The sequence below is a fragment of the Ceratotherium simum genome, chromosome 16 (assembly GCF_057802395.1).
Source record: "Ceratotherium simum simum isolate JZ-2026a chromosome 16, ASM5780239v1, whole genome shotgun sequence".
NCBI lineage: Eukaryota > Metazoa > Chordata > Mammalia > Perissodactyla > Rhinocerotidae > Ceratotherium > Ceratotherium simum.
The window spans coordinates 11,419,332-11,446,132 of record NC_141915.1 but is presented as its reverse complement, the minus strand read 5'-3'; the positions used below and the strand labels follow the sequence as shown (position 1 = coordinate 11,446,132).

General features: G+C 41.8%; 1 protein-coding gene and 1 long non-coding RNA gene across 3 annotated transcripts in view; one reads left to right on the top strand and one right to left on the bottom strand.

Moving 5' to 3' along the window:
* The window catches only part of LOC101389288 (polyunsaturated fatty acid (12S)/(13S)-lipoxygenase, epidermal-type-like), a 31,809-nt gene extending 9,149 nt beyond the window's left edge, over positions 1–22,660 (top strand). The window contains 12 exon segments of the mRNA XM_087440243.1: positions 2,831–2,837; positions 4,258–4,337; positions 4,617–4,659; positions 4,662–4,785; positions 4,906–5,012; positions 14,429–14,586; positions 15,029–15,407; positions 16,144–16,148; positions 17,800–17,856; positions 21,891–22,001; positions 22,103–22,225; positions 22,646–22,660. Of these exon segments, the coding sequence (XP_087296369.1) occupies positions 2,831–2,837; positions 4,258–4,337; positions 4,617–4,659; positions 4,662–4,785; positions 4,906–5,012; positions 14,429–14,586; positions 15,029–15,407; positions 16,144–16,148; positions 17,800–17,856; positions 21,891–22,001; positions 22,103–22,225; positions 22,646–22,660 (1,209 nt within the window).
* A 1,433-nt stretch (positions 22,661–24,093) lies between these two features.
* LOC106802266 (uncharacterized) overlaps positions 24,094–26,801 on the bottom strand; it is an 85,284-nt gene continuing 82,576 nt past the window's right edge. For both annotated transcript variants that reach the window (XR_015554641.1, XR_015554642.1), the window contains one exon: positions 24,094–24,483. This is a non-coding gene — a long non-coding RNA (uncharacterized LOC106802266). The remainder of the gene's footprint in view (positions 24,484–26,801) is intronic.

The window sequence follows — 26,801 nt, the reverse complement described above, 5'->3', positions numbered from 1 at the left end:
TATCACTGATGAACATTGATGCAAAAATCCTCAACAAAATACTAGCAAATCGCATACAACAATACGTTAAAAAGATTATACACCATGATCAAGTGGGATTTATTCCAGGTATGCAGGGATGGTTCAACATTCACAAATCAATCAACGTAATACACCACATTAATAAAATGAAGAATAAAAATCACATGATCATCTCAATAGATGCAGAGAAAGCATTGGACAAGATACAGCATCCATTTATGATAAAAACTCTGAATAAAATGGGTATAGAAGGAAAGTACCTCCACATAATAAAGGCCATATATGACAAACCCACAGCTAATATCATCCTCAATGGTGAAAAACTGAAAGCTATCCCTCTAAGAACAGGAACCAGACAAGGATGCCCACTGTCACCCCTCCTATTTAACATAGTACTGGAAGTCCTAGCCACAGCAATCAGGCAAGAGAAAGAAATAAAAGGGATCCAAATTGGAAAGGAAGAAGTGAAACTGTCACTATTTGCAGATGACATGACTTTATATATAGAAAACCCTAAAGAATCCACCAGAAAACTTTTAGAAGTAATAAACGAATATGGTAAAGTTGCAGGATACAAAATCAACATACAAAAATCAGTTGCATTTCTATACACTAACAACGAAGTAGCAGAAAGAGAAATTAAGAATACCATCCCATTTACAATTGCAACAAAAAGAATAAAATACCTAGGAATAAACTTAACCAAAGAGGGGAAAGAGCTGTACACGGAAAACCATAAAACATTGCTGAAAGATATTGAAGAAGACACAAAGAAATGGAAAGATATTCCGTGCTCTTGCATTGGAAGAATTAACATAGTTACGATGTCCATACTTCCTAAAGCAATCTATAGATTCAATGCAATCCCTATCAAAGTTCCAACAACATTTTTCACAGAAATAGAACAAAGAATCCTAAAATTTATATGGAACAACAAAAGACCCCGAATAGCTAAAGGAATCCTGAGAAAAAAGAACAAAGCTTGGAGGTATCACACTCCCTGATTTCAAAATATACTACAAAGCTATAGTAACCAAAACAGCATGGTACTGGCACAAAAACAGACACACAGATCAATGGAATAGAATCGAAAGCCCAGAAATAAACCCACACATCTATGGACAGCTAATCTTTGACAAAGGAGCCAAGAACATACAATGGAGAAAAGAAAGTCTCTTCAACAAATGGCGTTGGGAAAACTGGATAGCCATATGCAAAAAAATGAAAGTAGACCCTTACCTTACACCATACACAAAAATTAACTCCACATGGATCAAAGACTTGAATGTAAGACCTGAAACTATGAAACTTCTAGAAGAAAACATAGGCAGTACGCTCTTTGACATCGGTCTTAGCAACATATTTTCAAGCACCATGTCTGACCAGGCAAGAGAAACAATAGAAAAAATAAACAAATGGGACTACATCAAACTAAAAAGCTTCTGTACAGCAAAGGAAACCATCAACAAAACGAAAAGACAACCTAACAATTGGGAGAAGATATTTGCAAACCATAAATCTGATAAGGGGTTAATCTCCAAAATATATAAAGAACTCATGCATCTCAACAACAAAAAAACTAACAACCCAATTAAAAAATGGGCAAAAGACCTGAACAGACATTTCTCCAAAGAAGATTTACAGATGGCCAACAGACACATGAAAAGATGTTCAAAATCATTAATTATCAGGGAAATGCAAATCAAAACTACAATGAGATATCACCTCACGCCTGTCAGAATGGCTATAATTAACAAGACAGGAAACAACATGTGTTGGAGAGGATGTGGAGAGAAGGGAACTCTCATACACTGCTGGTGGGAGTGCAAACTGGTGCAGCCACTATGGAAAACAGTATGGAGATTCCTCAAAAAATCAACGATAGAACTACCATATGATCCAGCTATTCCACTGCTGGGTATTTATCCAAAGAACTTGAAAACACGAATGCATAAAGATACATGCACCCCTGTGTTCATTGCAGTGTTATTCACAATAGCCAAGACTTGGAAGCAACCTAAGTGCCCATCAAGGGATGAATGGGTAAAGAAGATGTGGTATATATACACAATGGAATACTACTCAGTCATAAGAAATGATGAAATCCAGCCATTTGTGACAACATGGATGGACATTGAGGGTATTATGCAAAGTGAAATAAGTCAGAGGGAGAAGGTCAAATACCATATGATTTCCTTCATTAAGTAGTAGATAATAACAACAATAAACAAACACATAGAGACAGAGATTGGATTGGTGGTTCCCAGAGGGGAAGGGGGGAGGGAGGAGGGCGAAAGGGATAATTCAGCACATGTGTGTGGTGATGGGTTGTAATTAGTATTTGGGTGGTGAACATGATGTAATCTATGCAGAAATAGAAGTATAATGATGTACACCTGAAATTTATACAATGTTATAAACCAATGTTATTGCAATAAACAAAAAATTAAACAACAACAAAAAAAAGACTCTGAAAGAAACTTTGACATTCCCCCTACCTGCCTAAAAGGATTTAGATAGAAGGTCTGTTCCAGGAAGGACCTAATACCATAAAATAACTATAGTATAATATAAAATAGATGTGATCAACAGAAAGGCACGAGCAAGCCATTTTTATCAAAGGTCTGTCTCTCGGGTCACATTGTCTATAGATGGCCCAGCAAACACTTGTTTATCAAATATTTGCATTTCCCTTTCCATGTAAATTGCCTTTCTCCCCTTTGAAATCCCAAACCACTACCCCCAACATCTTCCTTTGTCTTTAGCTGAAGATGGTATTTAAGGTGGCGGCTTCCGCCATTTTGGCAAGTTGCTCAGTTTTCCTGGGTTTCTTTCATGTATACATGTTGTTAAACTTTGTTTTATTTTCTCCTGTTATTCTGTCTCATGTCAATTTAATTCTTAGACCAGCCAGAAGGACGTAGAAGGTAGAGGAATTGTTTTCCTCTCCTACAGGTGTGATTGAAGAGTAGGGTGTGAGTGACTGAAGCATTGGGTAGGAGGAAAGGGAGGTGGGAAAAGGTGAGAGAGGAAGCCATGTTACTTGGTGGGGAGAAGAATCAAGAGTTCTGTTTTGACCATGTGAGGTTTCCAGTGCTGCTAGAAGTCCATTTGGAAATGTCAGGAGGGCAATTAGATATATGAGCCTGGAGTTCTTGGAACAGGTCAGGGTTGAAGATATAGATTTTAGAGTTATCAGAAAACAGAAGTATCTAAAGCCATTGTACTAGATAAAGTTGTCTAGGGTTTGTAGCTACCGCAGAGAATTTGGCCCAGGTTATAACTCTAGTGTGCCCCAACCTCTCTAAGTTGAGAGGAGGGAGTGAAGTAAGAAAAGGAGCAAGAGAAGGGATGTCCATTGAGGTAGGAGGGAAACAAAAAGTGTGATGTCATGGCAGCCAGGAGGAGAAAGTGCTTTAAGAAGGAGACATGATTATCTGTGTCAAATGCTGCTAAGAAGTCAACAAAGTTACAAACAGAGACGTGACACTTGGATTTGTCAATATGGAAGTTGTTGGTTAACATACTGATGAATGCTATCTCAGGGGAGTGGAGGTGGGGCAAGTCTGATGGGTGTGGGCTGAGCAGGAAAATGTGAGGTGAGGAAGCAGAGACAGCACAGGGTGACTCTTTTAAGAACACTTTTTGTGAAAGGGGAAGCAATAAATGAGAGGGGTCTGGGGTCAAGTGAGGGTTTTCTTTCTCAGGGTATCAAATATTAAGTGCGTGTGTGTGTGTGTGTGTGAGACAGAGAGAGAGAGGGAGAGGGAGAGAGGGAGATTAATTGATTGCAGGAGTGATGTCCTGGGGAAGGCAAAAGGTATTGGGCTCCTGATCACAAGTGGAGGAATTTGCCTTTGAAGGGAGTAGAGATACTTTATCGATAGCGATAAGAGAGAGGCATAAGATATGGTTTCATATGTGGGCAGCTTGCTGGTTTTTGTGGTGGGAGATAAGGGATTCTTAGAATTCTTACAAATAACATGAGACAGTGCAAATAAGTAACTCCTAAAACCCTTGACCCTGGGAGGCCCTGGGAAGACATTTCCCCATCTCTCTTCTCCCAGATCTTAACCTGACACAACCCAATCCAACGGGAAGTCAGTCATATTCATGAAGACCCATCCTCTCCTTTCTTCTCTCTCCCGGGTTCTTTACTTTCCGCTCCCCTCATGGATCCTGAGATCCTCTTATTTGACTATGTACCATTTCTTTCTCCCACAATCAGCTCCTGAGCCCCCTACTTTCACTATACTTTGGCAATCAATGTCCCGGCTCAGAGTAATCTTGTCTCTGAATGGGGAATTTCTGATCTGGTATGGAAAGGGATGGGTAACGAGGGAGGAGGGTTCAGTGATGAAAGAATCCCAAGGGTTGTTTCACTTACCCACTCCTCCCCCGAGCTCTGCTTCCTCCACCAAGGCCTCTCCCTGATCTGCCTCACAGCTGTGTAGCCTTCTCCCTTAGAGAGGCCTGAGTAGGACGATGAACCTGGAATCTCCTGATGCTGATCTCCCTCCTCCCCTACCTGTTATGGCTAACCCTAGTTTATCTGCTGTGGGGTTGTGAGCCCCACAGTGGGGTTGTGAGTTCAGGTGGCCAGCACTGGTAGGGGAGGCCATGTGGACATTCTCCAGAGACCACAACTTGTTTGACCTATTGTTCCTTCTGCCCTCCTGATGACCTGGCTGATTGTGGGCTCTTGGATGTGAAATCTTCTCTCTGTGGCCAAGATGCCCTCGGGCTGTGGAGAAACATCAGCTGGTGAGGGTGACACAGAGAGGGAGGACCCAGTGGGCCTGTTGGAGAGAACGAGGGGAACCATACATCCAGAAGGTCCTACATTGGCTGCCTGAGACCCAGTGCCTTCTTCCCTGGGAGCAGGTACATGGAGGGGATGGCTGGTCTTTTCCACAAGAATGATGAAGCCGTGAAGGATGATCCAGAGCTGCAGGCCACTGAGACTGGCCCAGGGTTGTCCAGGACGGGAAGTAAAGCACAGACTCCTCCTCATTGACCTTGTGTCAACTCACACCATCTGTCAACAATCCACACCTTCTCACATCATGAAAAGTTACCCTATCTTGGGGGCCCTGAGAATTTCTGGACCTCTCCAGAAATCTAGTGATCACTCCTGATTCCTCAGCCCCCTTCCTTTCTCACCCTCCCATACAGCATTCCCCATCTGCATGCACTAAGAACTTCCTCTGGAACCAGATACACTTCTCTTAGGCATTTTCTCTCACCCTTTCCTACCCTCTCCCCATAGCACAAGGTTCATCCAAGTCCATCAAGATCTGAGTACACACCATGTGTGAGCCATCAAGTCTGGAGGCCACAACCACAGACAGAAATTCTTTTCTGTATCTCCAAATATCTTTCACTGCCTGAGATCTGTCTCATGTCCTGGTCTCAAAGCCTCTAATTCTTTTCATTTCACCCAGGTTCCCCTGTTTCTTTTATACCTTTAATTCTGAAAACCTCATTTCTGACCCTTTATCTAGTATGCCAAGATTCTCCAGCTCTTCTTCCATACCTCAAGACCTATCAACTCTCTTGAGTTGATCCCAGCACGGTTTATTGAAGAGCCCATCCTCTCTCCCTGATCTATAATGCTAACATAAATCAAGTTGCCATATCTGAATGGGAGTATTTTTGAGCTTCCTATCCTGTTCCAATCACATGTTTGTCTTACGCTGCACCACACTGACATATTACACAACTTATATATTTATTTATGTATTTATTTTTAAAGATTTTATTTATTTTCCCCCCAAAGCCCCAGTAGATAGTTGTATGTCATAGTTGCACATCCTTCTAGTTGCGGCCTCAGCATGGCCGGAGAAGCGGTGCGTCGTGCGCACCCAGGATCCGAACCCGGGCCGCCAGCAGCGGAGCACGCGCACCTAACTGCCAAGCCACAGGGCCGGCCCTACACAACTTTATAGTTAACATAATCTACTATTTCATAAGACATATTTTTCCAATTTGTCCTTGAGAGGTGCCTCGGCTTCTCTTGGACTCTTGGCCTTTCACACAAGTATTATATCAGCTTGTCATTCTCCACATAAAACCTATGGTGACTTTTATTGGACGTGCATCTAAATAAAGTTTTTAATCTTTATTTAAACCAACTTTGCATTCTTGAGCTATATCCCATTTGTCATTTTATACATTGTTGAATTCCAAAATTATTAATATTTTGATGACAATTTTTGCATGTATGTTCTTATTTTGGTTAGCTTATAATGATCATTTCTTGAGCAATCCTTTTCTGGTTTAAGATCCTTATAATTACCCTTAGTGAGTTGGATAGTCTTTCTCATTTTTTTGCGTTTTTCTCTAGAAGATCACCTCTATGGTATTATCTTTTCATTAAATGTTTTATAGAACTCATCTTTACAATTGTCTCTTTGTGATGGGGTTTTTTTGGTGGGAATATTTTTAACTACCTATGAATATTCTTTGTAGAACCATTCAAATTGTATTTTTTCTTTAGTCAGATTTAGTTCTACTCTTTCTAGGAAGTTTAAAAAATTTCATCAAATGTATTGTCATGTTCAAAATATTCTCTTATTTATTAATTATCTGCAGCAACTGTAATTCGGGCTACATTTCATTGCTAATCTGGTTTATTTGTACATTCTTCCTTTTTTTTTCTTGATCAATCCTGCCAGGAGTTTGGAGTTTGGAGATTACAGTCTGAGTACAAGAGATGAAATGGAGACCTGGGCTTCTTATAATAACTGATATCAACAGGGACAAAGGGCTTGGAGATATTAGTTCCGATGATCCCAAGTCAGATAAGGATGATGAAGTTAAAAACCCTAAAAGGATATGGGGTGAATGAATGATTTCTTTTTTTATCATGAAAGGATGTTGCTTTTTCTGCTTCTATTGAGATTATCATGTGGTGTTTTTCCTTCATTCTATTAATATGGTGTATATCGTTTGATTTTCACATGTTAAAACAACCTTGCATTCCTGAGATAAACCCCATTTGGTCATAGTGTAAAATCCATTTAATATGCTGCGGAACTTGATTTGCTAGAATTTTGTTGAGGATTTTTGCACCTGGATTCATAAGGAATATTGGGTCTCTAGCTTTCTTTTCTTCCAAGGTCTTTCTCAGGCTTTGGTATCAAGGTAATAATGATTTCACAGAATGAGTTGGGAAGTGTTCCCTCCTCTTCTATTTTTTGGAAGAGTTTGACAAGGATTAGTGTTAATTCTTTTTACTTTTGGTAGAATTCACCAGTGAAGCCATCTGGTCCTGGGTTTTTCTTTGTTGGAAGATTTTTTATTAGTGTCTCAATCCCTTTATTTTTTATAGGTCTATTCAGATTTTCTATTCCTTCTTCAGTGTTATTTGTGTGTTTTTAGGAATTTGTCCATTTCATCTAGGATTTCCATTTTTGTCGACATGCAATTGTGCATAGTATTTAATGCTTTTTATTCCTGTAAATTCAGTGGTAATGTCCTTCTTTCATTCCTGGTTTTAATAATTTGAGTCTCCTTTCTTTTTTTCTTAGTCACTTTAGCTAAAGATTGTCACTTTCATTGAACTTTTCAGGGAACCAACTTTTGGTTTCATTGATTTTCTAATTGGAATTTTAATACACAGCCTTCTGATTTTAATAGACTCTCCACTTTTCGGGTAAAATAATTACTTTAGTTATTGTTTTGGATCCAGTGATTTCATGGGAGGATAGAAGCCTCTATCCCACTTTTTTCCTTTGCATCCCCAAATTCAATTAAAAAAATGAGAAAATGGACTCTTAAGCCCTCCCTTTCTTATTATTACTTTTGCTGGGCTCAGCAATATAGTCTGAGGCCTGATATGTGAAATTTGTGAGGTATAGGGGAACCAGTGAGGTACCATGAAATAGAGTATAGATTTGGGCCAAAGAGAACACCTCAGCTATAAGATGTCCCCATTGTGGATATGACTCTAACAGGTGCAGCTGGAAATCACAGCCAAGCACCCAGGTCATGGGCAAGAGCCGGGCCATGGGATGCTCTGAGATCTGAGAGTGGTGTGATTAAGGCTTGGTTGAGGTGCTGGACCAACTGGAGCTATAGCAAGAAGATGTGGATGCTAGATGATAGGAGACAAAGGAAATTAACACTATAATGCTGAGTATTGACCCCATTTTTAAGAGGGGGAAACTAAGAGTGTGATATTAAGAACACTGTTCAAAACCATAAAGTTTAAGAGGCAGATAAGGACTTAAAACCACATTTTCCTGAGTCTAAAGCCTCATTATTTGATATCAGTACAGCCTTCTGGGTCTCCTCACCACGTGACCGTAGATAAGAGTGTCCCACTGTGCTAAGATGTCAGCATGACCAAGTCTTGCTGGCCATGGGCCAGATCCCATCAGTCAAAGAGAGCTTAACCTCAAATAGGAGCCCTGCCTACGGTGGGAACGTGGAGTGTGAGCGACAGAGCGGTGGTGTTGGAGGGAGCTCCAATGTGGCTGGCCGGGTAAAAGCTGATTCCCCAAGTTTCCAGGTTAATTTTTTCATTAGTGATATCAGTCTTCCCCAGAGGTGCTGGGTCATCCAGTTCTAGTAATAGCACACAGAAATGTGCCTTAGAGGAAATGACTGTGTGTGTGCATGCGTGTGTCTGTGTGTGCATTGGTAAAAGCTGTGTCAGCTATGGCCATCACTTTGGGGTCCCAAGCTTACTCTGGCATGGAGAGCCCATATCTGAGCATAACCCTGAGGAGAGGAGTGTTCTAAGAAGGCTTTGATCATCCCACGGCGTCTTGAAGCTGTCATTGTGGTGAAGTCATCTGTAAGGGTGCAAAACAGGCCCTTTAACAGACCAGACTTTCTGGATTCTTCCTTTTTGAGGTCAGTCATTGTAAACATGGCTGACCCTTTGGGCAGAGTGGGAATCCCTACAAGTCACAGAGTAGACATCTTGCAGTCAGAAGGATGTGCTCAGATGCTCAGAATAATCATAATTTATACAGTAATAGACAGATGCCCTTATTCCGCAGCTCATGGTTGAAACTCGAAACATGTTAAATAATTCTTTCTACAGCATGATTCACTTTACCTGGGAAGAAAATCTTGGCTTTTTGCCCCTATACGTAAAGCTCTTGGGCTGCTACTGCTTCCCTTTTCTTCTTAAGATCACCCAAAAGCACAGAAAGCCAGGTCTGCCTTACGTTGTTTTATCAGGGGGCAATGAAAGAGAAAAGTAGGGTGGACCTGAGGATTTCATGAAGCTAGGTCTTTGGAAATCCTCTAGTTCAATCATCCGAGGTCAGTCTGGAGGTGGGCGTGGTGTAATCTAAGGGAAGTGGGCGGGAGATTGGGAAACACTTGGTCACACCTTGATTCAGTCACCCTGTTCTAGAATTTGACCCTCAGATTTTTAAAACCTGGATCAGACAAAGAGAAACTGATGCACACACTTCAAATGCCAAGTCCCTTTCTCTGAAAACAAAGGTGAAAATAATGCCCACTTTATCTCACAGCTATTAAGATTACATGAGCACAGATATGAAACGGGGTTTGAGATGAATCACCAGTTGGGGTTCCAATTAACACAGTCACATATCCTTTAATGCCCACAGTGCCAAAGTCACCTGATGTGCTGAGAACCAGTTCTCCCTGTGACAACCTAGGTCTTGGTATGGACCCCATCCAGACACCTGTTCAGAGCCCTGATCCTTTATGCTTCTGAGTTTCCCTGTTGTCCTTTCCCTGCCAGCTGACTTCAGAACAACCCAAATCTCTCAAAATGTTCAAGAACTTTGAACCTCAAAGGAAAAGGATTTGTGTCCTTTTCTTCCTCCCTGAAGGCTCTTTGCCCCCTTTGTAAAATCATGTATGCTGATAGATGTATTGGGGAAAATATCAATTAAATATATCCATCATTAACATTTAAACTCCAAGACACTGTAATATCAAAAAATTCCATTATTAGAACTATATCCATATCCATATCTCCCCAAATAGTGGGTGGATGATTGCTCTAAGTTGAATAAGAAATAACCATTCTGGGACATTCTCTGATACAAAGAAGAGCAATCTTGAAGTGACATTATTGCTCTAGTGCTAACAGCAGAAATGGTTTGCAATTGATAGAAATGGCTACCAGTTTTCCTACAAAGAAAAAAAATGCTTCCAAATAAATGTACAGCCCTGCCAGGAAATTTCATTTCATGACCACTCTGATTCTTTCCCCAATGTACAACCAAGGAGGAACTATAGAAATAAGACCACCAAAAACCTGTGAGAGACTCACTAGCTGACAGGGGCACTGTTTTGGACTGGTGTGGCTAGGATGGTGAGTTAGGCCTGGAGGGAACTGTCCTGCTTAGTTGCGGGCATATCAATTAGGAGAGAAATTGCTGAAGTTCTGCTCTTGTTTATCCCCTGAATGACTTTGGGATAAACACCCACTGTCCCCAACTCACATTAACTCAAACCTCTAGTCCAGGTGAACATAGGAATAAAATCAAGGCAGAAGCAGAAGTCTTGTGCTTGTAAGGATATAAGAAAAACAGGTAAATACAACATGAATGTTTAGATTAGATTAGTATAAACTCCAAACGGTTGCATAAAGCATGATACTGTTTGTTTTTAAAAATTGGGTTAACATAATTGAAATATACTTTATGAATACATATAGGTGCAATACAACTATGAAAAAGGGGAGGGAGTTTTTCTGCTTCCAGCCATGAGAAAGTAAGATGTTTCAGAGTTACCTTCCCACCATAAACAAATAGAAAACTGTACAAAATATAGAAAACAATTTTTTTAGGCACTGAAAAATAGTCAATGTGGTACTGTGATGCCTGAGGAAAGGGAAATGAAACGAGCTCTCTCATCATCCAGATTTTCTTCATGGAGTTAATTCCTAGACTGTGCACAGTGAGGGAGAGCCCAAACTGGGTCAGACAATCTTACTGAGTTGAGGAGACAGAGATTGGAGTCAGGGAGGCCAAGAGGGCTAGAAATTGCAGGGCTACATATACAAGAGGGGCAAGCTACACAAAGAACTCCAGATATCCACATAGGAGTCCTTTTGATCCTTTGGCTGAATACCAGTGTGCACGTGTGTGAAGTGAAACCCTCTGAGACCAGAAAAGAAAAACTTCCTGGGAAGAACATTTACCATGTTTTCTCCTAAGTCATCTTTGAGGAGTTTTATAGTTTTGCTTTTTATATTTAAGTCTGTGATCCATTTTGAGTTAATTTTTGTGAATGGTGTAAGGTCTGTGTCTAGTTGTTCCAGCACTATTTGTAGAAAAGACTGTCTTTGCTCCATTGTTTTGCCTTTGCTCCTTTGTCAAAGATCAGTTGATTTTATGTATGTGGATCTATTTCTGGGATCCCTGTTCTGTTCCACTGATCTATTTGTCTATTCTTTCACTAGTGTCATATCATCTTGATTACTATAGCTTTGTAGTAAGTCTTGAAGTTGGGTAGTGGCTACAACTTTATTCTTCCCCTTCAGCATTGAGTTAGCTATTCTGGGTCTTTTGTCTCTTCTTATAAACTTTGGAATCAATCTGTTGATATTCACAAAACAACTTCCTGATATTTTGATTAGGATTGTATTTAATCTATAGATCTAGTTGGGAAGAACTGACATCTTGACAAGATTGAGTCTTCCTATCCATGAACATGGACTATCTCACTATTTATTTAGTTCTCTTTTAATTTCATTCATTAGTTTTGTAGTTTTCCTCATATAGATCTTGTACATATTTTGTTACATTTATATCTAACTATTTCACTTTAGGGGGTGCTAACATAAATGGTATTGAGTTTTTAATTTCAAGTTCCACTTGTTCATTGCTGGTACATAAGAAAGTAATTGACTTTGGTATATTAACCTTGTATCCTGCAACCTTACTATAATTACTTATTAGTTCTAGGAGTTATTTTTGTCAATTCTTTTGGATTTTCTACATAGATGATCATGTCGTTGATGATAAAGACAGTTTTATTTCATCCTTCCCATATATGCCTTTTATTTCCTTTTCTTATGTTACTGCATTAGCTAGAAAATCCAGTATGAAATTGAAAAGGAGTGGTCAGAGGGGACATGCCTGCCCTGTATCTGATCTTATGGGAAAGCTCCAAGTCTCTCACTATTAATTAGGATGTTAGCTGTAGGGGTTTTTTTTTTGTAGATGTTCTTTGTCTAGTTGAGGAAATTCCCTTATTATTTCTTGTAATTTATTTTGATGACACAAGTTGTTTGTCTCTCATTCTGGATTTTTCTGGTTGTATCTATGTGGTGTTATTTAATATGTTCCTTTGTCCTCTATATTTCCTGTGATCTGCATTTCTACAGATTTGATGAAAATAACAAATAATTTTTTTTTCCCCCAAAGCCCCAGTAGATAGTTGCATGTCATAGTTGCACATCCCTCTAGTTGCTGTATGTGGGACGCGGCCTCATCGTGGCCGGAGAAGCGGTGCGTCGGTGCCCACCCGGGATCCGAACCCGGGCCGCCAGCAGTGGAGCGCGCGCACTTAACCGCTAAGCAACGGGGCCGGCCCTGAAAAAATAACAAATAATTTATTTTTTTTTTTGGCAAAATGACTTCGAAGGCATTGCTAAATATTCCATCATAAAGGACATAGTCTGTAGCAGTCTCTTTTTTTGAATTCAGCCACCATAGATAACCACTTCCTGGATTTATTCTTTTATTAGAAGATGCAAGGTGTTGGTATTCTAATTCCATCAGCTTACTTCATTTACTACCTGGAATGTATCTAAGAAGAGAAATTCCACATAAGACTGCTTGGATTGGAAATGAACAAGAATGTTGACTTGAACATGGTTTAAGGTTTATTTTCACACTTAGTTTATTGTCAAATCAGCAAGAATAGGGTAAAAGATATAGATCAGGCATAGCAGTCGAGGTAGACAAAGTAGCTACAGTTTCACGATAATTCTTTTCCTTTTGCTTGTGGAGGCTTGCTGGATGTTCAGTGGTCATACAAAGTGAAGATGCATCAGGGCAGTGAAGTCTGGAATAGTAAGCTTGCTGCCTTCTGTAGCATTAGATTGGTGAAATAGTGTAAGGTATGCTCTGTCAGCACTCAGGGATTCATGTCATTACCACGTAAAGAAATTCTTGCTGTACTACAGTTATACACTGTTATATATACTTCCTGTTCAACTTATTTATTCATCGTTAAGCCCAGAGCAGACTTGACCATGGATGGCATACCACACCTGTGTGAGGGACTTAGATTTTATTTTATGTTTAATAGGAAGTTATAGAAGGTATTAAGCAGCTAAGACACTACTTTCTATTAGGAGGGGAAATCTGCCATGAGCCCTGAGTGCCCCCGAACATTCCTGCTGGGTATTCTAGGAATGCAAGACCTTTATTGCTCTTTATGTGGGCTATTTCTCAAGAGTTGTGTTTGTAGCAAGCAACCTTGAGGGATGAGGTAATATCACCCCCAGACAGAGAACAGACTTCCTTCCACTTAGTGTAAAAAATGGTGAATCCCCCAAACTCAGTGGTCCTCTCCTGTAATGCAACCTGCAGTAGGTGCAGGCATCCATCCAGGCCACCTGAGTCACCACCATGGAACTTAGGGGCAGGAGGAACTGATGGAATATGAACCTCCGGCTCTTGCTTTTGCTGTGAGTAATAACGTTCTTTAGGACTTTGAATAGGAGTCTTGTGTCTTCTGCCACCATCTCTCAAACAGTAGCAGGCTAACTGGCTAGCTTTTAAGTAAAGTAAAATCCGAGATTTCTCATAGTTCTTGACACTTTTCACCCACCAGACTGGCAAAAATTTTTTAAATGATAATTCCCCGTGCAGGTGAGAATGCAGAGAAAGAGCACTCTGATAACATGCTACAGGCTTTTTGGAAAATATTTGATCATATCTGTTAATATATATTGATATCATGTCACTCAGCAATCTCACTTCTGGGAATCAATCCTATAAATATAAAAGCTCCTGCATATAAAGGTGTACATAGAAAGGTGTTGATTAAAGCACTCATCATGGCTAATACTCCTGGGAACAACCTGGACGCTCATCAAGAGGCGAATCCTTAGAGCTAATGAAGAGTGTAGTTGGTTCTCTATCTATTGATCTGAAGATATTCCCATCATGTACTGTTAACTGTGGAAAGCAACTTCCAAGGAAAAAAATTTTATAGCGTGACCTCACCTTCCTCAAAGCCCCACTTCTCAGCATTGAGCTGAGAGGAACAGCCTGTCCACACCCCATGGGCTAATCACATGCTCTTGTCTGGGGTGGGGACCTAGGAGTGCCCCGAATCCTGGAGTGAGCAGGCTCGCAGAGTCCTGCTTTATTAAGTCCTGGACTGGTCCTGCTGGCAACACAAGACCTGGCTGCGGAATTCTTGCTCGGTATCATTAACTGAACCTCTGAAGCTCGGGCAAACTCACCCACTGCCGTGGGCCGCTACCGCATCCGCGTGGCCACCGGGGCCTCGCTCTTCTCCGGGTCGCACAACCGCGTGCAGCTGTGGCTGGTCGGGGCGCGCGGGGAGGCGGAGCTGGAGCTGCAGCTGCAGCCGGCGCGGGGCCAGGTCAGCGGACGGGAGCGGGGACCCCGACCCTGGCCCGGGCTGGGCTCGCGGCGGGAGGGCGGCCCGGACGCGGGAGGCCGGGGGCCAGTGACAGCGCGACCGCGCCGGCTGGGACTTCCAGGGAGTTGGGACTCCGGCGTCAGGAGCGGGAAGAGGGTCGGGACGCAGGGCCAGGCTGGTCTCAAACCCTTCTCCCTTCCCGACTCTGGTCCTCGCAGCCTCCAACTCCTTCCCCAAATGACCCCAGAGCCAGTGGCACTATAGGATCCATGTAGGGTCAGTGGTCGAACGTGAAGCTCCCGGGAGAGCGCGGGCGCAGTGAGAGCTCAGTAAACGGACCGATGCGGGTGATGATGCTCAGTCATCAATTCCAGACACTGCGGGCCACGCCCCGCGCTCCCTTGTCCTCCCCGCGATCGGGCGTCCGAGGCCCACCGCGCAGGTGTCGGGAGGAGGGAACGCTGTCGTTGGAGGCCTTGTCAACGGAGACTCCACAAAGGTCCCCGCCTCTCTTCGGCCCCACCCCGCCTTTGACCCCCCCAACCCCAGCCCCAACCCCCGACAAAACGGCCTCTCCCGGTCCCTGCTACTAAGTCCCGCCGGGTTGTGGCCTCCGCAGGACGAGGAGTTTGATCACGACGTTGCGGAGGACTTGGGGCCACTGCAGTTCGTGAAGTTGCGCAAACACCACTCCCTGGTGGACGACGCGTGGTTCTGCGACCGCATCACGGTGCAGGGCCCGGGAGCCTGCGCGGAGGCCGCCTTCCCGTGTTACCGCTGGGTGCAGGGCGAGGGCGTGCTGAGCCTGCCCGAGGGCACCGGTGAGGGGCAGTGTCTGGGGAGAGGGGGTAAGGCCTCGGGAACTGCCTGGGGTTGCGGGTGGGATAGGGCTGAAAAGGGAACTTAAGGAGGGGATAGACTCAGGGCAGATTAATGTAGGGAAACAAAGGAAGCAAGAAAGGGAAGAGAGAAATAGTTATAAAGTCCTGAAGTAAAATATAGACTAAAAGAGGCTGCCGGTGAGGCTGTGGCCAGAAAATAAGTGATCTGGAGATCTGGTCTTCCGAGAAGGTGAGGACAGGGAATGGGAGTTGCGGCAATGATGGAGAACTGAAGAATGAAGTAAAAGTGGAAAGGAGACCTCTGTGTGATGGAGAACAAGTTAGGGCAGTGACAGGTCAGGGTGTACATGGCATAGGAGATGGTGGGTGACCCCCAAGAGGAGACAGTTAGGGAAGCAAACGATATAAACTCGGAGAGCTGGAATGTTAGAAAAACATGGAAGACCAGTGTGAGAGACAGGGAGCACACGGCAGGAGGTGGGAATGAGTAAGTGCAGAAAATACAGAATCTTTTACCTTAGGAAATAAGTAGGAGAGACAATTGAGAGAAAGGACAGGTAAGAATGGAAACATGAAATAGGCGTCTTTGAAAAGCAAGTATAATTACAGGTGAGGGCAGGAACAGGTCAGGTTAACAAATGTAGACAATGTGGTGTTGAGGACAAGTGAGATAGAGCCAGGGAAAGGTAGCAACATGAAACCATTTGTTCTCCAGGACAGGTGGGATGGTACGTTTGAGGATGGCACATACAGAATATCTTATCCCAGGGAACAGGGGAAGGTGGAGACAGGCGAGGTCAGTGTGTGTAAGTGCACCTACCTGGAAATGTGTCATTTGGTTTTTTTGGGTTTTTTTGTGTGTGTGTGAGGAGGCCAGCCCTGAGCTAACATCCGATGCCAATCCTCCCCCTTTTTCCTTGAGGAAGAGTGGCCCTGAGCCAACATCCGTGCCCATCTTCGTCTACTTTATATGACACCGCCACAGCATGGCTTACCAAGGGGTGCGTCAGTGCGCGCCCGGGATATGAACCTGCGAATCCTGGGCTGCCGAAGCGGAGCGCGCACACTTAACTGCTTGCGCCACCGGGCCAGCCCCTGGAAATGTGTCATTTTGGAGGACAAGTTAAGGTGTGGACAGGGGAGGACCAAGACAGGGGAGATTAACAAAGTGATATGGGATAATGTGGGATAGGTGTGGACATTTCAAGTGATTAAGCATTAAATTCATACACAATGAAGAATAGGGAAATTCGAGTTAAGGGTTAAGAAAAGGTGTCAAAAATGAGATTTTTGTCTCAGGACGAATATGAGATCTGAGATTGGTGAAATCAAGAAACGGGAGTGGGCAAAGATGAAATAAATTGCCAGGGAATTAATCAGGAGAGCCAGCCAGAGAAAAAGGCAAAAGAGTCTGATGCAATACAGTTAAGAAATAGGAGACTGGGATAAGCCAGGGCATAGCGCGAGATTGGACAAAGCAGTGTGGTCAATTGCATTAATGTCTCCCTAGCCCACCTGGCAGGAAACAATGCCTTGGACGTGTTCTGGAAGCATCGAGAGAAAGAACTGTAGGAAAGACAGCAGATCTACCAGTGACTACCCTCCCATGAGCCTCCCAATTGCCCCACACCTTCCCTGACACTTCCTCCATCGCTGACTTCTACCCTCTCCATTAACTTTTGTCCCCATCTCCTAGCAGGGCCACCTAGAAGCAAGAGTTACCCCTGACAATAGCTGCGGAGTGTAAGGATGATCTATGTCCAAATATGAGATTCCACGAGGAGAAGGGACAGGACTTTGAATGGGCAGTTAAGGCAAGGTGAGGAAATGGTCAGAGTGGAGTGGGGCCGGTGGATCCAGCAACAGTAGGATTTGGTAAATTGATGGTTTCATCCTCAATATCTGTTCTAAGGTTATGGAAATTGCCATCAAACATGTTTATACCCTCCCGAGCTCCTGGAAATGCCTGGAGGTTTTTGATCAGATCTTCTGAGGACAAAAGAGTGCCCTGGCTGGTCAGTGGTTTCTCCAGGTCTCCATAACACCTTGATGGCCCTTTTAATTACCTATCTGTCACACTCCATAGTCCCCAAAACTGCTTGCCAAAAAAGACCTTATTGTGCCTGGTGATCTCACAGAGGCCTCAAGAATGAGAAGCGGGGGCTGGGTACAGAGCAGTCATGTGACTAAACCCCTGAAGTAGAGGCTAGAGGAGAGGAATATCAGGGTAAATATCCTCCGTCCACACCACAACCCAACCCCCACAGAGAGGGTTCACTGGTGCCGGCAGGATGATGAACTTTTTGGCTACCAGTTCCTCAATGGCCCCAACCGCATGCTGTTGAGACGCTCCACCTCTCTGCCCTCCTAGTTGGTGCTGCCCATGGGGATGGAGGAGCTTCAGGCCCAGTTGGAGAAAGAACTCCAGGTACATCCTCCCACCCTGCATTGTTCTTTTCTTGGCAGTGTGGAAGGAAAATTGGTGAAGGGGGGTTACCAAAGATGAGTCAGGGAAGGGACCTGCGCTAAGCCACTGCCCCTGGGTGCAGAGTCCTGTGCTGGAAAAACCTAGAGATGATAAGGTATGTAGAGGAAAAGCTTTGAGGCTGGTTACAGCCAAACAAGGTAGACCATCAGGAGATGCCGGGGAAAGGAGCTTGGACAACTTGACAAGGGGAGAGCTTAATATACCTGTGGTGCAGAATCAATGTGCAGGCCTAGTTCTAAAACGACCTCTGCCACAAACAAGCTGCATGTCCCTAGGGAAGACTCCCCTCATTGGGTCTTATCCCTTACCATAAAATGAGAGGACTTGAACCTGATGCTCTGGATGCTTCCTTCAGCTCTGCCACTAGGACTCTGGTACGATGTGGGATAACGGCGAGGAACTAGACTGAATGTCTACATCTTCCCCTTTGCCTTGGCCCTCTGGAGGTATGCTTTCAAGTTTAACTATGGATACATTCCCCCTTTCCTCAGAACAGTTCCCTGTTTGAAGGTGACTTCATTCTGCTGGATGGAATTCCAGCCAACGCGATCTGAGGAGAAAAGCAGTACCTTGCTGCCCCCCTCCTGATACTGAAGATGGAACCCAACGGGAAGCTGCTACCCATAGTCATCCAGGTGAGGTGCCCTGGGAATCTCCCTCCCAAAACTGTTCTCTGTTCACCCCAACCTCTGCCCAGAGACAAAGACCACTGGCTCTTGTCCCCCAGTCTCACCTCATTCAGTGAGACCGTTTTGTCTCCCATCACTCCTTTCTTCTTTGCAGCCTGCTCACTACTCACCTGGAATCGCCTGTTTGAGAGTCATAATGGTCTCTGTTGGTTCTCACCCTAAGGCAACTCAATCTCTTTGTGACCTCTGAATCTGTGGAATACACCTTCTTTCTTAAATGTCTTTTTCCCTTGGCTTTAATGATTTTCCACTCCTACTATTCTCACAATTAGTTGACACGTACTATCAATTTCTCACTCTTACTTTCCCCTTCCCCTTCCCCCACCATAGCTCAGACCCCATCACTTTTTCCCCAGACCACTGTTAGGATCTTCTTACTGGACTCCCTGCTTCTGACTCTCCTGTATTCAACCTGATCATCATGGCGCTCACACGGTGCCACAGTTAGATAAGGCTGGGTGGAAGGGTTCTCAACCCTCCTACTAGATTATAACCTTCTGGAAGGCAGTAGTCTTACCTTAGCCATCTCTGTTTACCCCAGAATGCTGAGAATGGTGCCTTACACATGGTCAATGAATGTTTAATTCCTCTTTATTGCAGACCCAGCCTTCCACCCCCAGCACGCCACCCCACCACTGTTCCTGCCCTCAGATCCTCCACTTGTCTGGCTCCTGGCCAAACGCTGGGTCTGAAATTCAGATTTCCAACTGCAGGAGCTCCAATATCACTTGCTGAACAACCATCTGCTGGCTAAAGTCATCGCCGTGGCCACTGTGAGGTGCCTCCCAGGGCTGCACCCTGTGGCTTGTCCTCTCATTCTCTCGACAGTGTCTTTTGCATAGCAGAGGGTTTTTATTGTAATGAAGTCTAGTTTATCAATTATTTCTTTCATGGATCATGCCTTTGGTGTTGTATCTAAAAAGTCATCTCCAAATCCAAGGTCATCTAGATTGTCTCTTATGTTATCTTCTAGGAGTTTTATGTATACTTTACCATAATTTTGAAAAATAAAAAAAACAGATATAGGGCTCTTCAATTTTCTATTTCTTCTTGTGTCAATTTTGGTAAATTATATTTTTCAAAGAAGTTGTATATTTCATATAATTTATTAAACTTACTGCCATAAAGACATTGATAACATCTCATTATTTTTAATGGTAGTATGTATCTGTCCTTCCACCAATGCTACACAGTCTTGATTACCGTAGCTACAGAGTAAGGCTTAATATCGAGTAGAGTTATTCCTCTCACTCTATTCTTCCATGTCAAGATTGTTTTAGATATAGTAGGGCCTGTGCTTTCCCATATAAATTTTACAATAAGCTTGTCTATGTCTACAAAAAGCCTTATTGGGATATTGATAGGAATTTTATTAAACCTATTGATCAATTTGGGGAAAACTGACATATTCCATGAACACTATATATCTCTCTATAATTTGGATCTTCTTTGATTTCTTTCATTGGAATTTTGTAATTTTGAGCATCCATATCTTGTACATATTTTGCTAAGTGTATACCTAAGTATTTCATTTTATTTGGAGTGATTATAAATGTATTCCATTTTAAATTTCAGTTTCCATATACTTATTGTTATTATATAGATATTGGTTTATCTTTGTGTGTTGATATTTTTGCGTGTTGATATTGTATCCTGTGACCATGGTGAACACACTTATCAATTTTAGGAGGGTTTTTTTTGTGTGTAGATTCCTTAGGATTTTTTTTTTTTTTCCACGAGGAAGATCAGCCCTGAGCTAACATCCATGCTAATCCTCCTCTTTTTGCTGAGGAAGACCAGCTCTGAGCTAATGTCTATTGCCAATCCTCCTCCTTTTTTTTTTTTCCCCAAAGCCCCAGTAGATAGTTCAGTAGATAGTTGTACATCGTAGTTGCACATCCTTCTAGTTGCTGTATGTGGGACACCGCCTCAGCATGGCCGGAGAAGCGGTGCGTCGGTGCACGCCCAGGATCCGAAACAGGGCCACCAGTAGCAGAGCATGTGCACTTAACCACTAAGCCACAGGGCCAGCCCCTCCTTAGGATTTTCTATGGGGACAATATGTCATCTGCAAATAGAGATAATTTTATTTCTTCCTTCAAGTATGTATGATTTTTGTTTTTCTTGCCTTATTGCAGTGGTTAGAACTTTCAGTACTATGTTGGATAAGAATGGTTATAGTGGATATTTTGTTCCAGATCTAGAGGGGGAGCATTCAATCTTTACCCACTAACTGTGATGTTAGCTGTGGGTTTTCTGCAGATGCTCTTTATCAAGATATAGTAATTCCCTTCTGCCTTCTTTTTGAATCAAATATTTTTATTTCATTTTCCTTTTAGCCTGTGTGTGTGTGTGTGTGTGTGTGTGTGAGTGTGTACTGCAATTTTTGATGGTTATATGACGGATTACAACATTCATCTTTGATTTACTGTAATAAGATAAATTAGTACCTTGACCATATACCCAATAATACGAGTATCTCAGAAACATTTTAACTCCCTCCTCCTGCGTTATTGTCGTGCATTGTAATTTCAAGTATATTTTAAACTCTACAATATCAATATCATTCCAATATCAATATTCACTTATATTTGCCCACATATCTACTCTTGATATTTTCCTTTCTGTATTTCTGTGTTTTCCTCTAGGATCATTTTCCTTCTTATAATTTTGTGTGTCCTTCATGAAACATTTTCCTTCTGCTAAGGAATTCTCTTTATTATTATTTACAGACCATGTCTGTTAGAGATAAATTCTCTTACTTTTGTTTGTCTTAAAATGTCTTTATTTTTACTTCATTTTGTAGAATATTCTCACTGAGTATAGAATTCTAGGTTTAAAAGTTACTCTGTTGTAGAACTTGTCTTTTGCTTTCCATTGTTTCTGTTGAGAAATTGGCTGTCAGTCTTATTGCTCCTCTGAAATTAATGTGTCTTTCTCTGGCATCTTTTAACATTTTCTCTTTCTTTGGTTTTCAGTGGTTTGATTATGATGTGTGCAGATATGGTTTTCTTTGCATGTACCTGTACTACATATCTCTTATACTCTTTTAAGTGTTTTTACCTGTCTCAGATAATTTCTCTCACCCTTTCCTACATAGTTCCAGTATGTTCCATAGTTTCCCATAGTTCCAAGTTTCATTCCATGTTGACAAACATTCAAATACTCACTATGAATGAGCCACATAATCCAAAGGCCCGGACACCCAGGACTTTATTCCCTCTCTGTATATCTACATTTGCGGCCTTTTGCATCCTTTTTGCTGTCTGAGCTCTGGTCTCTCAGCCTCTAACTCTTCTGATATTACCCAGTTTCCCCCATCTCCAGTTCAGCCATTTTGCCTCCATGTGCATCTTCATATACACCGGTCAGTGTGCTTCTGCCAACCTGGGCCAGGTAATCTGTAAAGGGGGGGGGGGTGTCCCTCAGAACACAGAACAGGAGGATAGAATGCATGTGTCAGCAGCCTGGATCCCTGAGTGGTTCTCCTATTGCAGCTGGACTATCACTCCTGGAACCCAGGTACCACGCAGAAGCCACCACACATCTCCAAGGATATGACAAAAAAGGGTATTGTAGACTCACTGCTCTGTCTCCACCAGGCCCATATGCTCAAAAAGGTCAAGAAAAGCAGGACATATAACCAAATATAACATGATCAAGGGCCGGTTGAGAGGAAGAATCAAAGCTAGGATTAAGAACATGAGCAAAACAGTGCATAAAAAGATAAATCTTAAAATGTAGAGACCAAAGGACCAATCTGGAAATTACTGCTGTCATCTCAGTGTGAGGAGATGGGAGTCTGGCCCGGGGTAGGGGTTGTGGGGTAGCAAAGGAAAGGATTGATAAAGAGAGTCTGAATCCTTAAAACATCTTACACATTCAGTTTCTCTATGCCCCACCGCTTTCTACAAATACTTGCGGGAATTTAAATAAGATTAACATAATATAGTTAATAAGATAAAAACAGACATAAAAACAGACGTATGAGCCATCCAAATTCACCAGTTGATGCCGCCAGTCCCTGTCTCACCAAGCAGGACGTGGAGTTTTAGCCCAGAGCTTGCCTTCTCAGGTGGATAGTAAACGACAGTCTCAGAGATCACAGACTTCCAGAATCTTTGCACTGGTCACTTAGAAGTTTTTTAGAGAGACTTTGTGAGGTAAAGATTGAAAGAACTAGAAGATTGAGTTTCAGAAGAGAAGGAAGGAATGAGGGAGATTAAAAGATGAGTCTGAGGTTATGAGTGTGGGCACGATTGGCCTAGACAGGTTTGGAAGGAAAAGTGTAAGTTTGAGTAATAGTAGGACACTTACGGGAAGAAATTAAGCAGACAACTGGACAAGGGGTCGTTGAGATCCAGATCGGACTATCAAGATTGATTGTGGGTGGGCCAAGGACTCTTAGGGCACACCTACAGTTAGGGATTTGAGACAGACATGTGGAGCTTGGGAAGGAGAAGGATCAGTTTATGAGAAAAAACAGGATATCTCCCCAGTGTCTTATCTCTCCTTCAACTCTGTTCTCTAATCCTCCCTCTTATCTTCCCCTGGAGTCTTCTCAGCAAGTATTCTAACCTCCCCCACAGGACATTTTGAATTTACTCAGTCCTGCCTTCAAAGCATTCCACCCTAATCTGCCAGGAGAGTCTGGTACGGCCACTCTTCTTTACTGAGGCAATCTGCCCGGCACCACTGCACAGGAGGGGCCTCTGAGTGTGGGCATCTAAAACCGTTGCCTCTAAATCTTAATGGACTGCACACTTCTAACTTCCCCATCAATCATCTCTCTCCCCTCCTTTTATACCAGGCTCGAAACACCTTCAGGAATCTTGGTCAGACTTGTTTGAGCTGACTTTGATCAGTTCTTCCCTCTTACTCCATCTGTACCTGTGGGGCTGCACAACTCCAGAGTGGGCACTCACATGGAATTCTCTGAGAATGGTTTCCGCAGCAGTTTTGAGACATGGTGGCCATCTGTAAATGGTAAGAGAAAGGATCAAGAGTTCTGATGCCAAGTCTTCTCTTTTGGCTGGAAGCTCCAGATTAGAGGTCTCGCCTTCTCTCCACAATAGCCAAACAGCAGCTCCTATTATTCCATTGCTGGCCTCTAGAGGGCTCTCTATTTAAACCTTGGGCAATAATCCAAGGAATTAAAATGTGTGGTCCTAGAGTGTCTCACCTCCACACTAGGTGGGTGACATTTTCCACTTTACGGATTGGCTGAAATCAAAGCAACAATCCCATTTACTTAAAAAGAGGACAGTTGACACTTTTAACTGAAAGGATAAACTGTTACAGCATGGACACGGCACGTGTCAGGTAATGATGAGGTTCAAAGAGTAGGCTCTATAAATTATCAGGGATTCCCAGAGCACTCCCCTCTTTATCCCTGCTGTAGAGTTCTTACAATTTTTTTTAAAACCTGTACTGTATAAGTAATTGTGTTTCTTTTATTCCTTCTTAATATGGTTTAGTTTTACTCTGTCATTTTGTAAAAAAATAAAGCTTGCTTGAGATTTGCTTATTTTATTGACTATTTTTAAATATTTTATGTGTATTCTTATTGTTTCTCCATTTTCTACAATATTAATTTCTATTTGCTTCCTTCTACTCTCTTTATGTTTAAACTGTACTTCTTCTAGTTTTGAAAAATTGAATAGTTAAACCACGAGTTGAGGTGGCTTTCAGCTTCAGGTAAGAATGGCTCCAGGAGACAAGGGGTTCATTTTTCTTTTGTAACCTGTCTGTAGTAGGCTGTCCAAGGCTGACGTCGTGGCTCCTTCTCTCTTCCAGATCTGTCGTCCTTTGTGGCTTTCATCTTCATGATTACAAATGGCTTCTGAATCTATAGGCATCCTGTGCATGTTCCAGGCAGCTAGAAAGAGTAAAGGAGATAGGGGTCTGTTCTTATCTCTTTTCTTGGCATTGACTTTGTCAAGTAACTGTTTTCTGATGATTTCTGTCTCTTCTTGATAAAATCTTACTGCTGTATAACATACAGAAAAGCACACAGATCATAAGTGCACAGGTCAGTGAATTATCACAGGGTGAACACACCCATGTAACTAATATTTATTCAAGACATAGAAATTTCCAGCATCCCAAAAGCTCCCTCATGGCGTCTCCTCCGATCACTTCTCCTTCCTTTCTCCCCAAAGGTAACTGTTATTTGGACTTTTAATACCGTGTATAGTCTTGTCTGTTTTTTTAAATTTATATTAATGAATCATACAGTATATACTCTTTTACTCTGGCTTGTTTTGCTTAACATTCGTTTGTGCGAGTCATCTATTTGTTGCATTTAGCAATAGTTTGTTCATTTTTGTTATTATGTAAGTTTTGTCTGTGTTGTCAATTTTATCAGTATTTTAAAGTAACAAACTGTTGCTTTTTTGATGTTCCCTGTTATGAGTTTGTTTCTATTTCATCAATTTCTGCTCTTTATTATTTGCTTTTTTCTACTTTCTTTGAGTTTATTTGCTATTATTCTTCTAACTTGATGAGATGATACTCAAATAATTGCTATTGAGCCTGGGACTTTTTTCTGATATTTTCATTTAATGCTATAAGTCTTGCTCTAAGCATGGTTCTAACTGCAGTGCACAAGTTTTGACATATATTTTCATTTACATTTAGTTAAAATATGTTTTAATTTTCATTATTTCTTTATAGACCCACGGTTTTTTGATAGTTCCTTTTGAGTGTATTGCTTCATTTCCACACATTTGAGATTTTCTAATTATCTTTATATTACTTGATTTCAAACAATACCATTGTGGTCAGAAAATTTACTCTGCATGATTTTAAATAGTTTGAAATTTATTGAGGTTTACTTTATGGCCCTGTATGATCAATTATGGTAAATGTTCCATGTGCACTTGGATATAATGTGTTTGAGGTCAAATTGGCTAATTACATTGTTCAAATCTTCTACAACCTCACAGAAGTCCACTTGTTACATCAGTTACTGAGATAGGTGTGGTATAATTTCCCTCTAAAACTGAGGATGTGTATGTTTTTCATTATAGTTATGTCAATTTTTGCATTATATATTTCAGACGATGTTATTAGGTGCAAAGCAAATTTGGAATTGTTATGTCTTCCTTGTGGATTGTCAGGCCAGATCAGTATTTTTGTTGTTGTTGTTAATGACTAACGTATATTTTCTATATTTTTACTTTTGACATTTCCATATCCATGAGGCAGTCCCCTATTGAAGGATATTTGCGTTGTTTCCAGTCCTTTGGTATTACAAGGAGTGCTACAATTAATAGTTTTATGCTTACATCATTTCTCATTTTTGCCCAGGTATTTTTGGGATAGAGTGCTAGAAGTGGAATTGCTGTTTCAAAAGGTAAATTCATGTGTAATTTTGCTGCATATTACCAAATCTCCATTTTGCATTCACACCAACAATGTATAAGTGTGTCTGTTTCCCCAGAAACAGAAAGTGTTGTCAAGCTTTTGGATCTTTGCGAATTTGAGAGGTGGGAAATGACATCTCAGTATAATTCTCATTTGCATTTCTCTTATTATGAGCAAGGTTGAGAATCTTTTCTTATGTCTAAGGGCCATTTTAATTTCTTTTTCTATGAACTATCTGTTTATATCTTTTGATCATTTTTTTCTATGGAGTTATTGGTCTTTTTCTTATCAAATTTTGGAAGTTCATTATATATTAAAGATAATAGCCCTTTGTGGTGAAAGTTGCTAATTATTTCCCAGTTTACCATTTGTCTTTTTCGTTCATTTGTGGGGTTTTGCCATGCAAAAGACTTGTTTGTTTGTTTTGTATTTATATAGTCAAGTTCATCTTCTTTCTCTATGGCTTCTAGAATTTTGGTCATAGAAGAGTTTTCCCACTGCCAGATTCTACAAGAATTCACCCACATTTTCCATTACCACATAATGGGGGGGGGGGTTGTTTGTTATTGTTTTTTCACATTTAGGTACTTGACTCTTTTGGAAATTCCCTACTTTATGGTTTAAAGAATGGTTTCAATTTTATCTTTTTCCATATGGCTATCCAACTGTGTCAACGTCACTTATGTAAAAGCCCTTCTTTTCCACAACAAGAGTAAGTGATATCTTTAATATATACTATTTGTCATATGCTCTTATATCTATTTCTAGATTTGTATAATGTTTCATTGATCTGTCTATTTACTCGTGCACCAACACCCCAATTTTCAT